The sequence below is a fragment of the Rutidosis leptorrhynchoides genome, chromosome 2 (genome assembly GCF_046630445.1).
Source record: "Rutidosis leptorrhynchoides isolate AG116_Rl617_1_P2 chromosome 2, CSIRO_AGI_Rlap_v1, whole genome shotgun sequence".
In the NCBI taxonomy this organism is placed as follows: Eukaryota; Viridiplantae; Streptophyta; class Magnoliopsida; order Asterales; family Asteraceae; genus Rutidosis; species Rutidosis leptorrhynchoides.
The window spans coordinates 138955803-138966995 of NC_092334.1; the positions used below are offsets into that span (position 1 = coordinate 138955803).

The 11193-nt window shown below is 32.9% G+C and overlaps 1 protein-coding gene across 1 annotated transcript; it reads left to right on the top strand.

Moving 5' to 3' along the window:
- The first annotated feature begins 3494 nt into the window (after window positions 1-3494).
- Window positions 3495-9592, top strand: LOC139891442 (ubiquitin carboxyl-terminal hydrolase 26). The gene is made up of 15 exons (XM_071874412.1): window positions 3495-3632; window positions 3846-3964; window positions 4450-5049; window positions 5141-5396; window positions 5477-6213; window positions 6442-6550; window positions 6968-7149; window positions 7228-7512; window positions 7586-7793; window positions 7888-7959; window positions 8088-8318; window positions 8416-8682; window positions 8762-8903; window positions 9090-9275; window positions 9372-9592. The coding sequence occupies exons 2-14, from the start codon at window positions 3873-3875 to the stop codon at window positions 9188-9190; spliced, it is 3282 nt and encodes a 1093-aa protein (XP_071730513.1). The 5' UTR covers window positions 3495-3632; window positions 3846-3872; the 3' UTR covers window positions 9191-9275; window positions 9372-9592.
- The last annotated feature ends 1601 nt before the right edge of the window (window positions 9593-11193 follow it).

Consider the following 11193-nt stretch of genomic DNA (forward strand, 5'->3'; position numbering starts at 1 on the left):
CAAGAAAAAGCCGTCGGTCCCTGTTCTTGCTCTCATTCTTCAAAAACCCGATTCCTTAACAAAATTTAAAATCTTTAAATGCAGTTAAGTCATAAATGTTTCGTTTCAACTATCTGCAAAGTCTCAAGAGCCAATTTTTCCTATTGTGTATGAATTTTGGAGTCAAACTTACGTTTTCAAAAGTCAACGAATTTGTTTTTCGCGAAATTCACTTATGTTTTGATGTTTCAGATCCAATTAAGGATTCAGAAAGTTTATAGGGTTGATTTAGAACTTATTTCATTTATAAATCGTGGTCTGAAATGGTCTTAATCGTTGAATCAATGTTTGAGTTGTTCTTCGTGTTTTTTTTTTCAAACTGCAGACCTCGGTTTAATTTAAATTTTTTCTCTGTTGATTTCAAACACTACGAAATGATTTCTGTTTGTTTAAATATCCTAAAACCTTTTTCTGTATTCGTGTTCTGATTAACCAAATTGGTTTGGTCGATTATGGTTCTGTGTAGAAGAAAAAGGAGACGAAACAAATAAGGTTTAATTAAATTAAAAACGGGTATAATTCCAGGAATTGGACAACAGTCCAACGGTTTGGTGTGGTGTTGGGTTTCCAGTGGTCGTGGGTTCGAGTCCCCTCCCGGACAGCTTATTTATTTTTAATACTTCTAAGGTATAATTTGATATTTTTATTATTATTATTATTATTATTATTATTATTATTATTATTATTATTATTATTATTATTATTATTATTATTATTATTATTATTATTATTATTATTAAGTATTGTTATTTTTATTATTAATATTGTTATTTATTTTATTGTTAATATAGTTAAGACTAATTATTTAAGATGATTATTTGTTAATATATAAATATGATTTTTATTGTTATAATTAAGTAGTAGTAATTATTACTATTATAATTACTTCTATCATTAACATTATTATTATTTAGATTATTATAAATATTATGATTATTGTAAATATCATCATTAATATTAAAATTATTATCATTATTACTATTATTACTAATATTATTATTATTACAAAGTATTAATATTTAGGATTACTACTACTACTATTATCATTATTATTGATATAATTAGTAATATAATTATTACCAATATCATAACTATAACTATATGTATTAGGAACATTATTTATCAATAATATATTTTTATATGTAAGATTACTATAAATTGTATCATTTTAGCACTATTAACATAATTATGATTATTATTATTATTAAAAGTATCCTTATTGTTAGTAAAATTATAATACTTACAAAAATTATCATTTTATTTTCATCAACACTATCATTATTATTAATATTATTATTATTATTATGATTACAACAAATATTATTTATATAAAATATATTTATTACGTACCTATACTAATATTACATAGTTTTGTATTTTTAAACAAAATATTATTTTTATTAAGTGATACATAATATATAAATATCTTACACAATATAGATAATAATATGGTTATATATGTAAAAGTTAATCTTAATACATTATAAACTTAGTCGATTAATATTATACGTGTTAATATATATACTTGATATAGGTTCGTGAATTCGGGGCCAACCCTGCATTGTTCAATATAGTCATATGTATTTTTACTACAAAATACATTAGGTGAGTTTCATTTGCTCCCTTTTTAAATGCTTTTGCAATATATATTTTTGGGACTGAGAATACATGCGCTACTTTTATAAATATTTGACGAAATAGACACAAGTACTTAAAACTACATTCTGTGGCTGGATTATTAAACCGAATATGCCCCTTTTAGTCTAGTAATCTAAGAATTAGGGAACAGACACCCTAATTGACGCGAATCCTAAAGATAGATCTATCGGGCCCAACAAGCCCCATCCAAAGTATCGGATGCTTTAGTGCTTCGAAATTTATATCATGTCCGAAGGAGGATCCCGGAATGATGGGTATATTCTTATATGCATATTGTGAATGTCGGTTACCAGGTGTTCAAGCCATATGAATGATTATTTTTGTCTCTATGCATGGGACGAATGTTTATGAGAAATGGAAATATGAAAATCTTGTGGTCTATTAAAATGATGGAAATGATTATTTATGTTAAACTAATGAACTCACCAACCTTTTGGTTGACACTTTAAAGCATGTTCATTCTCAGGTACGAAAGAAATCTTCCGCTGTGCATTTGCTCATCTTAGAGATATTACTTGGAGTCATTCATGACATATTTCAAAAGACGTTGCATTCGAGTCGTTAAGTTCATCAAGATTATTATTAAGTCAATTATAGTAAGATATATTATGAAACAAGGTTGCAAAAGACGCGAGACGGGGTCGAGACGGTCGGGTCCTAAAAGGGTCGAGACGGTCGAGACGGGGTCGAGACGGAGGTCTAGACGGATGTTGACTAACGTTGACTTTTAAATAAAAATGTTATATATTATATATATATTGTACATTACATTATTCCAAACATAAGCATTTCACACATGTTTAAATACTTCAACATTTCAAACATAAAAAAAGAAACCCTAAGTAATAGCACAACGTTTAATATTAAAAAAAAAAAAAAAAAAAAACTTGAAAAAAATCAGAAAAACCCGTTTTTTCCCGTCTCGGACCGTGTTTGACCGTCCTTTGACCGTTTTTTGGCCGATTTCCGTTTTTTCAAACGTTTTATGTATAAACGGGACGGGGCACTCCAAAATCCGTCTACACCCCCGTCTACACCCCCGTTTTTTCCGTTTTTTACAACACTGTTATGAAATGATATGCATGTTGTCAACTTTCGATGTAATGAAAGATTGTCTTTTCAAAAACGAATGCAATGTTTGTAAAATGTATCATATAGAGGTCAAGTACCTCGCGATGAAATCAACTGTTGTGAATCGTTTATAATCGATATGTACTTCGTCCGGATGGATTAAGACGGGTCTCTACACAAGTCTCCACATGCTTTGCTAATTATGACGACTGTTCATTTTTCTAAGTGATTTAATGTGAAAGTAATTATTAAATGTTTGGAGATACAAGCAAATATTCAGTTTGTGCATTATACACCGTATACCCATGGATTATTTGGTGGTTATATCCACGGATTCTTCAAACGGTTATAGCGGATCCTCGGATCTGATTTAACCGGCAACGGATGTAATACATGCATCATCCGCCCACGACCCGTCAACGGGTAAAAATTTTTACCCACTCCGTAACCACGGGTGAGCATTTTTTAATTTATCCATTCATCACGGATTCGGATATTCACGGATATCGGGTTTTTTTGGATCCATCACCATCCCTGGCTTGCTCGTAATTTAAGTCGTCAATATTATTTCTAAGCACTTGATTTGGTAGTCTGGATAGCTTCTTTCTCTATGTCTATTTCTTGAATAATTTATACAGTAATAAATATTAAATATATAAATATAAATACTTCGTATAATTCTGTGACTATTTGTTTTCTTTTCTTTATAGTCCGTAATACATACATACCCAAAAACTTTCACCTCACGATGCTAAATAATTTCCTTCAAAATTTTCATCCTCACAAACAAAATTAGAACTATTTCAGCCCTAATTTTGCATCAAAACAACAATCGCAATCTACGCAGCTAATTCTCTATTTAGGTATTCTCTCTCAACACTTTAATTTCTAATTTATCGTAACAAAAAATAAATTCCTTTTGTCATGTTTAATTCATCTATTATTTAAATAAATTTACTTGCAAGGCTTTTTTAGAACTAAAACCCTAAATTAGCATTTGCATTAATCGATCAAAGATAAGATTTTTTCATTTAGGTTAACTTCTTACAGTACTAATTGAAGTTTCATTTATGCAGTTTATGGTTATATAAAGTGTTTAGTTGATGAATAAAATGAGTAATCGACCGAGCACGCGCAATAAGAACAAGAGACAGAGATCGGATAACAATGCTGAAGTAATTTCTGAATTATACAGGTGATTGAAGTTTAAATTCTATGTTTTTTTATTGCTAATTATTTTAATTTTGCTGCTTGAGTCGAATTTGGATGTACATTTTGTGTTTTAGGGATTTAATTGTTACATATGATAACCTAAATTTAGAAATTAGGGTTTTTTTTTTATTGAAATAGTTTGCTCCAAAAGAAAATTTTTAAAACTGGAATGAAGTAAAATTATGTGATAGAAGCTGCATTTTATATACATTTAAGAATCAGTTGATTAATATGGTCTTAACTACGAGTATTTGGTGCTAATCAGGGCTAGGCTACAGCTGATAAAAAAGAGTTAAAATTTAACCATATGTATTATAAATTTTGTTAGAGAAGTGATATGATTATTGAGACACTTTTAACATTAAACGATTTCAATACCTAGTGTGATAACTTGTATAAACTATGTGTGATTTTTAATTTCTGAGTTTTACTTTTTAAGTTGAACTAACACTTTCCTTTATTGGGTAGGAAAATTCATCTGTCTGGTGCAGTGTCGAAGGATGATATAAAGCAGTTGTATATGTTTGAAAAGCCTGTTTGTTATCAAGGTTGTCGTGTAAACACAAAAGATAACCCTAACTGTTTCTGTGGGCTGATTCCACCTCCAAATGGTAACCGAAAATCAGGGTTATGGCAAAAGACTTCTGAAATTGTTTCCTCACTGGGTCCCGATCCTTCCAAAGATCTTCGTGATTCAACTGACACGCCGGCTGGCTTAACAAATCTTGGTGCAACATGTTATGCAAACAGCATACTTCAGTTTTTGTACATGAATAAATCATTCAGAGAAGGTGTACTGTGTGTTGAACCCGAGGTGCTGGAAAAACAGCCTGTTTTGGATCAACTTGTACGACTCTTTGCACAACTTCATGCTAGTAAAATGGCGTTTATCGATTCAGCTCCTTTTATCGAAGCATTGGCGTTAAATAATGGTATTCAACAAGATAGTCACGAGTTTCTCACATTGCTTTTTTCGCTGCTTGAGCAATGTTTGAGCTATTCAAAACTTTCTAAGATTAGAACTGTTGTTCAAGATCTCTTTCGGGGAGGCGTGTCACATGTCACCAAGTAAATTAACTATCTTGATGCTAATATGAAAAAGAATATTGTTTTGTTATTATATTTATGTCTTCTAAGTTGCGTGTTTTTGGTGATTTAGGTGTTCAAAATGTGGGAACCATTCAGAGGCCTCGTCAAACGTTGAAGATTTCTATGGGGTGGAGCTCAATGTGAAGGGTTTGAAGAGTTTAGATGATAGTCTAGATGAGTATTTTACTGAGGAAGAGCTTCAAGGAGATAATCAGTATTTTTGTAGCTCATGTGCAACGCGGGTAGATGCTACCCGTAGCATTAGGCTGCAGTCGCTACCTCCTGTTCTTATTTTCCAACTTAAACGTTGTGTTTTCCTACCAAATGTAAGTTCGTATATGTTGCTGTTTTCCTTTTTTCTAAATGCTTAAATGTTTTCATATTGAACTAGTGTACGTGTTCACAGACTACAACAAAGAAGAAGATAACTTCCACATTTTGCTTTCCGGGACAAGTTGATATGTCACGATGGCTATCTGAGAAGAATGAATCGGAACTGATATATGATTTGTCAGCGGTTTTGATTCACAAGGGTTCAGCTGTAAATAGTGGGCACTATATAGCTCACATTAAGGATCAAGATACAGGGCTATGGTGGGAATTCGATGATGAACTTGTTTCAGAACTGGGTCAACACCCTTTTGGTGGCGATTCTTCTAATGCACCTGCTAAACCTTCACAGACTGTGCCAGCTGGCGAATCTCGTTTCTCGGAACCAAATGGTGTTGTAAATGGAAAACATATTGATAGTCCGTCCTCTGAAAATACTAGTAAAGTACAAACATTCTCTTCTAGTGATGCATATATGCTGATGTATTCTCTTAGGCATCAAACCAATGGTCACATAAAACAACAAACGGGATCCGGTGACGAAAAATTAAAAGATGGAAATTCCATTTCTTTGAAAAATGATACTCATCTCCCACCTCATCTTTTTAAGGATGTTATGGAGTTGAATAAGAAATATGCCGATTCTTGTCAGCAGTACAAAAAAGATAAAGAGGCCAAGTTGGCTCTCATTACAGAGCGACGACAAGAGGTCAGATCAGTTATCTCTGAAGCCGTTGTTCAGTCCTCCATGGAGTCATTTTGGTGGATATCAGTTGAATGGCTACGACAATGGGCGGATACCTTTACTCCTGCGTGAGTTCCAATTCTTATTACATTTTCCTTCCCATTGGTTTTTGTTAAAATACTTTATATATTAATTTTTACAACCCTCATTTGTCAAAATCGTTGTGTATACGTTGTGTGATGCTGATGCCATCTGAAATGGCTTTACTGCAATTCATCATTGTGACATGAAATATGGAAATGAAAGAGAGGTTAAAAGTCTGATGCTTTATTTGTTATGATTTTATTATTTCACAGCAAAATTGACAACACCCCCATCCAATGCTCACATGGTAAAGTACCGGTATCAAAGATCAGCTCCATGAAGCGGTTATCAGCCAAGGCTTGGAATGCCTTATTTTCCAAGGTACCTTTCTGTGCTTGGTATCAACATACTGGATTTGATAAGTGTTTCATATTTGACTTGAATTTTTTTTATTTATATCTAGATGCGCATCACTTTGTAGTTTTTTAAGATATTAAGTGCAGTGATGTGGTTTTGGATTGTGTTTTTCTAACCATATAATAATAATTTCTCATGTGAAAAATATATTATAAGAGATTTTTTTTGTACATATTTTATAAGAAAGTTACTGATTTACATAAAAGTAGGGTGGTAGGGACTGGTTGAGACCTTAGACTGCATCTTCTGTTTCATATCAGAATCAGGCTAACTAACTATTCTAGATTTTTTATTATAAAAGGTTTTCAGCATTCAATATTATTTTATTGTCGAATAAGTGTATACATATCTGATGGCACTCTTATGATGCTTAAAATCAAGTATGAAGGTGGTCCAGCATTGGGCGAAGATGACTGCTGCTTCGAGTGTCTTATGGAAACAGCACGTGCTACAGTAAGTGCTGAAAGCTATAGAGATATACGAACATCAATGAGAGAACTTGCTGAGTCAGCACTTGCTGGAAAGTGTCCCGATGGACAACTTTACTATGTTTCCAAGTCATGGTACGTTACCACCATTCAAATTTACTAACATCCACATTTATAAAGACATTTAATTTATTGTTTTTTATTTACTTGTAGGTTAAGTCAATGGGTCCGGAGACGAAATGTTGACTCACCAAGTGAAGCTGATACTGGACCAACAGCTTCGATCAGGTGTTCACATGGTGCACTTCTTCCCGAACAAGCTGCTGGAGCCAAGCGGGCCCTAGTACCTGAAAATCTGTGGTTGTTTATTTATAAGTCGGCTAATGATGTAAAACCTGATGATATGATCGGGTGTTCGGTTTTTCCTTCTGATTCTGAAACATGCCCTCAGTGCTGTGCTGACCTGTCAGAAGTCACATGCATAGAAGATAGCCTAAGGTTGACCTAGTCCTTTTCTTTGAGAGAAAAGTTTATGAGGTTTGACTTGACTTTTTGACTTTTCAACGTGTAGGGATTTTAAGCAAAAACAAAGGCAGTCTCACGAGAAGCTAGCTTTAGGAAAAAGTGTACCGCTTGTTCCAGAAGGCCGATACTTTCTGATGCCGTCTTCTTGGCTTACAAAGTGGCGAGGCTACGTCACGGCAGTCGGCAAGAACGCATCTTCTACTGAAGAACCAGACGTTCTGAGTATTTGCATTGAATCTCTGAAATGTGAACAGGTTCTTAATATTCTTTTTATTTTAATTTCCACATTATATCAATTATATTTTATATATAATGTTTTATCTCTTTTCGTGTTGAAACCCTAAACAGCACTCAGGACTTCTTCGAAGACATCCTAATCTAATACGCAAACGTGGTGTTGTTTTTCAAAAGGCTCCAGCTGTAAGGACATTCTCTCTTTTTTAAAAAAAAAATTTGGGCTGAGGGTTCCTGCAACTACTATAAGTAACAAATATTGTTTAAGCGATTTTATACAACAATAATTTGCTGATTTTGTATGGAAATATCAGGTAGATGAACTGACAATCGTTACTGAGAATGACTGGACAACATTTTGTAACGACTGGAACGGTGACGTGGAAAAAGGCATATTCGCTGAAATCGATTTTAGTATTTCTGTAGAAGATAGTTTATTGGGGACATCTGGAGATATGCCAATCACAGAGGAAAATGTTAACTCTGTCGATGATCCAAATGGTGACACCGAATCTCAAGGGCCAACGATTAAAACTCGTCCAGAGGTAATTTAACTGAATAACTGATTTTTTTTTACCTTTTTTTATTGATCTGTGAACATTTACATTTGCCTGAAATTTGTGAATTTTTAAATTACCTTAGGTGTGTGAAGAATGCATTGGTGAAAGAGAAAGCTGTGAACTAGTGAGGAAACTGAACTATAGTAACGAAGATATTTGTATATGTTTTGTTCGTGGTAAAGAACCACCAAAATATATTCTAGAAGGATCTGGAAACTTGTTAGAGCCAAATAATCGTCGAATCTCTAAACGCTCGCGAAGGACATCGTATGGGAACTCTGTAAATTTAAATGTTTCTGGCTCAACAACTCTTTATGAACTTAAGATGATGATTTGGCAATCATTTGGGGTATATTATGCTCTATCTTCAACTTTATTGCAACATTTCATAAACTGAAACTAAGCTTAACAGAGTTCGATTCGTGCAGATTGTGAAGGAAAATCAAATACTTCACAAAGGTTCCAAGATTGTTGATGGGGAAACTGCTACTCTTGCTGATATGTGTATTTTCCCTGGAGACGTTTTATGGGTCACAGATTCAGAAATCCATGAAAATCGCGACATTGCAGGTAATTTGCTCTTTATAATCGATTTTATTTGATTTTATATTCTATTATGTCAACTATTTGTATTTTTGTAATAGTTGATTTCGTTGTGGATATTAGATTTGTTATATTGTCGAGCTGCATTTGATTCTTGTGTGATGAATATTATTATGTTCACTTTTTCGTGTTTGCGTGTAATGCCTTTTTCAGAAGAGCTTTCTGATACAAAGATGGAGGTGCAGCAATCAGATGGAGGTTTTCAAGGAACACTTTTGGGGACCCATGTCGTGTCTCAAGGATGCTACAACTAACCGTGATCTTTTGTACCGTTTTGTGTTCTTTTGGTGTTATTGTATATCGAAAAAGAGACCAACCGATTTTGGTAAATATTATGAGGTATCATCTCATTTGAAGTTTTTTTCTTTTTTCCCTTTTTTAGGTACTCTTTGCATGATAATATTTTGAGGTATCATCTCATTTGAATCTTTTCAGAAGGCGTGCAAGTTACGTGAATCCTGAGTCACTTGCTGTTGATCTTCACCATCCACATATCTGTCCATGGGTCCTGGTTGGTAAAATGATGTAAAATTCTGAATCTTGAAAGATTATGGTGTTTGATCATTTTGGAACCTTCAGTAATGGTCTCTTATTTTGTTAGAGAGTTATTTGTATTAGTTACTTATGATTATATATAAGATATGGTCATTACTTTAGTTTTGAATCCAAGAGACTTGAGCAGATTGCATTGAAGAAATACCCATTGGTTACGTCTCGTCCCTCGGGGCTCGTCACCTATTGCTAGTGGGGACCTCATGTGGTTGTCGCTAGGGAGGTCGCTAGGGAGGGTTCCTATGTGAACCTAATAAAAAAATGATAATGAAGGCATGAATGACTATACCGGGGTTTTGTTCAGTTTGATTTTCAAAGTAGTTGAAATATGATTTTACCTTTTTTTTAAAGAAATATTTTTACTTAGAAAACAAGTAACTGTAGAAGACCAAGTGGACATAATAATAATAATAATAATAATAATAATAATAATAATAATAATAATAATAATAATAATGTAAGAACAATGACGAAAGTGATGATGATGATGACCAGAATGATGATGACAGAATAAAATAATAATAATAATAATAATAATAATAATGTTGATGTTGATGGAAAATTTTAACCAAGTGGCATCTCTTATTGGTGTGTTTGTAGTATTAGTACGGTTAAAACAAAGAATTTCAAAACTAATAAACCCGGATTTCTCAAGTCCGGATTTGTCCATGTGGCATGAAACCGGAGTTCTCAAATCCGGGTTTGTCCTCGCTGACATTACATATCTGATAAATATGAAAACCGAAATTCTCAAATCCGACTTTCATTATTTCTTTATTATTTTTACAAAACCGACTTTTTACTTGACTCGTTTTTTATTTATTGTATATGTATAAAAATAATATACAAGTGTTATCACTTTCAATTTAAAATTTTTTTAAAAAATGTTGTGAGTCTAAGTGTTATTGTCACTTTCAATTATATACAAGTGATTTGTGCATTGCTCAATCACTTTCAATTTGAAAATTATTATGTTGAAATCTAAAGTATTACGTAGTAAATATGTTGTGGGTCCAGTTTTTTCTTCATCTCAAAGACCCTCCATTAAAATGAAACTCTTAGCTTCTTTTCTTTGTTATTTTTCAAACAAATCAAGAAAATCACATACACATAAGCACAACCCGGAACTGAGAAATCCGGGTTTCCAAAGCATCATGTCACGCGGGACAAAGCCGGACTTCTCAAGTCCAGTTTATGGTGAAATGGAAAAACTCGGATTTAGAAAATATGTGTATATTAGTTTTGCAATTTTTTGTTTTGACTACTCTAATACTATCAATGTTGAAGTATGGAGCAATTATGAGGGAGATTCGGAATCAAATGATAAATGCGAGCATTATCAAATCAAATCCAATTCAAGCTATCCCCTCTTTCGTGTCACCGAAATACCCAATTACGTATCACCGTTGGCTCCATTTGGACTCCATACTCTTACTCAAATATCAAGATAAGTCACTGTTTACAAGACAAAATCTTTAGCAATTTATCTCCTGATTGCTATTTTGAGATTTTCATTTCTTTTTCTTATTCTTCTTTTTTTCCTCGCTACTTCGAGCAATTATAATAATGGACACATGTATTGTATGAGCCCTAGATTGAACATAACTATTTGCAGCCATGAACGGATTCTAATTTATTGATAATTCTAATCGAAAGATTTATCGTATCCCTAAACTGATTCAAACGAAATGTTTAAATAGGATTT